The following is a 1,880-nucleotide window of genomic DNA, read 5'->3' as shown; positions in this document are numbered from 1 at the left end:
TGTCCCCCCTTCAGATGAGTGGACATCTTGTCCCCCCTTCAGATGAGTGGACAGCCTGTCCCTCCTTCAGAGGAGAGGACAGCCTGTCCCTCCTTCAGATGAGTGGACATCTTGTCCCTCCTTCAGATGAGTGGACAGCTTGTCCCCCCTTCAGATGAGTGGACAGCTGCAGAGGAAAACCAGCCAGTCGGTCAGAGAAAGTTCAGCTTTACGAGGCTGGAAGACAGAAACAGGGAAACCGATCAGATCAATAATCAATAATCAGACTCAGTTTATCCAATAACCTCATCAATAACTCAGAATAATCTGGAATCAGGTGACAAATCAGCTGAAACTTTCCCTAAATGGTGTGACATCTAAACTCTGATTGGCCGGCACAGAGACGCTCCCATTGGCTCACAGAGCGGCCAATCAGAGGCAGCGGTACCTTCAGTCCCTCCGTGTCCACCGTCCGTCCGTCCCGCAGCACCGAGCTGAGCCGGACCGACCCGGACGCCGGGTAGCCGTGCTCCACCTGCAGGTGGCAGACCAGCGCCGCCGACTTCAGGTAGAGCAGCAGGCGCTGCGCCGGGCGCCAGTCGATGGCGAAGCTGCAACACAACGCTGGACATCAGATACGACACAGCAGGACCACCTGGGCTGGACGGGGGCGTGGCCTCAGCTGGGGGGGGCGTGGCCTCACCTGGCCCTGAGGCTGTGGATCTCGGCCAGCAGCGCCGCCTGGCCCGTGTAGCTCTGCAGGACGTCCAGCAGGGCGGCGCTCAGCACGTCGCGACGTCCAGACCCGCAGCCCTCCACCTGCCCGGCTAACTCCTCCCCCACCTGGAGACGCAGGTCGCCTGGTCACATCGACAGGAAGTGACATCAGCAGCAGCGATTACAGGTCTGAGCGTTACCTGCAGGGTGAATCTGTCGTCATGGCGCCAGCTGACCGCCAGCCTCGGCGGCCGCAGCTCATTGGCTGATGGCTGGGAAGGGAGGCGTGGCCTGATCTCCAGCAGCAGCTCTGATTGGTCGACAGAGATGAGCTGGATCTGCATCACTTCCTGCGTGGCGGTGGCGTGTTCCTGCAGCCTGACAGGAAGTAAGAGTTAATGGCCAATCAGAGCCTCTCCCTCACCAGTCATGTGACCCGTGTACTCACAGGTCTCTGAGGCGCCGCCATGACACCAGCTGATGGAGCGCCGCCTCTGACTCCGCCCTCAGCTGCTCCAGCTGGCGGTCACATGACTGCAAAGCCTTCTGAGCCTTCAGCAGTGACACAGCGAGCTGATCCTGATGCTGCCGCTGCCGGGGTGACGGGGGCGGGGCATGAGAACAACCCGGGCGGAGCAGGGGTGTGTGTGTGTGTTGCTGTGTGTGTGTGTGTGTGTGTGTCCACCTTGATGTGCAGCAGCTGCAGCAGCGCTGCGACTCTGTCTCTCCTCTGTTGGACGTGTTGGACTCGGTCCTGCAGGGATCTGAGCAGCGACTCCGTCTCCTCCATCCCTGACCTGGTCTCCGCCTTCAGAGCCTTCCACCTGCCACGAGCCCCGCCCTCTGACACACACACACACACACACACACACACACACACACAGGTAAATGAATACACCTCTGTATTTAAAGCGACAGCACCTCCAGTTTCAGTCATTCCAACACATCCCAGTAAAACTTCAAAGACACCATCCAGGTGTGTGTGTGTGTGTGTGTGTGTCTGTGTGTGTGTGYGTGTGTGTGTGTGTGTGTGTGTGTGTGTGTGTGTGTGTGTGTACCGGGAGGCGAGGGACAGGGCAGTGTCATCAGTTGCTGGACAGATTCAAGGCCTTTCAGTAAGGACATCATGGAGTCCAGAACAAACAGCTGACGCCACAGAACCTTCTGGACTCGTCGACTGTCCT

At 58.8% G+C, this 1,880-nt stretch overlaps 1 protein-coding gene across 1 annotated transcript in view; it reads right to left on the bottom strand.

Moving 5' to 3' along the window:
• Positions 1-6: 6 nt before the first annotated feature.
• The window catches only part of LOC103469459 (uncharacterized), a 5,967-nt gene continuing 4,093 nt past the window's right edge, over positions 7-1,880 (bottom strand). Inside the window, exons 4-10 of the mRNA XM_008417148.2 lie at positions 1,755-1,878; positions 1,382-1,539; positions 1,145-1,287; positions 897-1,074; positions 683-822; positions 428-590; positions 7-216 (exon numbers count right to left, since the gene is read on the bottom strand). Of these exons, the coding sequence (XP_008415370.1) occupies positions 151-216; positions 428-590; positions 683-822; positions 897-1,074; positions 1,145-1,287; positions 1,382-1,539; positions 1,755-1,878 (972 nt within the window). The 3' untranslated portion in view covers positions 7-150. The remainder of the gene's footprint in view (positions 217-427; positions 591-682; positions 823-896; positions 1,075-1,144; positions 1,288-1,381; positions 1,540-1,754; positions 1,879-1,880) is intronic.

Source organism: Poecilia reticulata, linkage group LG8, assembly GCF_000633615.1.
Source record: "Poecilia reticulata strain Guanapo linkage group LG8, Guppy_female_1.0+MT, whole genome shotgun sequence".
Taxonomy (NCBI): domain Eukaryota; kingdom Metazoa; phylum Chordata; class Actinopteri; order Cyprinodontiformes; family Poeciliidae; genus Poecilia; species Poecilia reticulata.
Note: the sequence above shows the minus strand (reverse complement) of the source record. Positions and strands in the feature narration are given on the sequence as shown.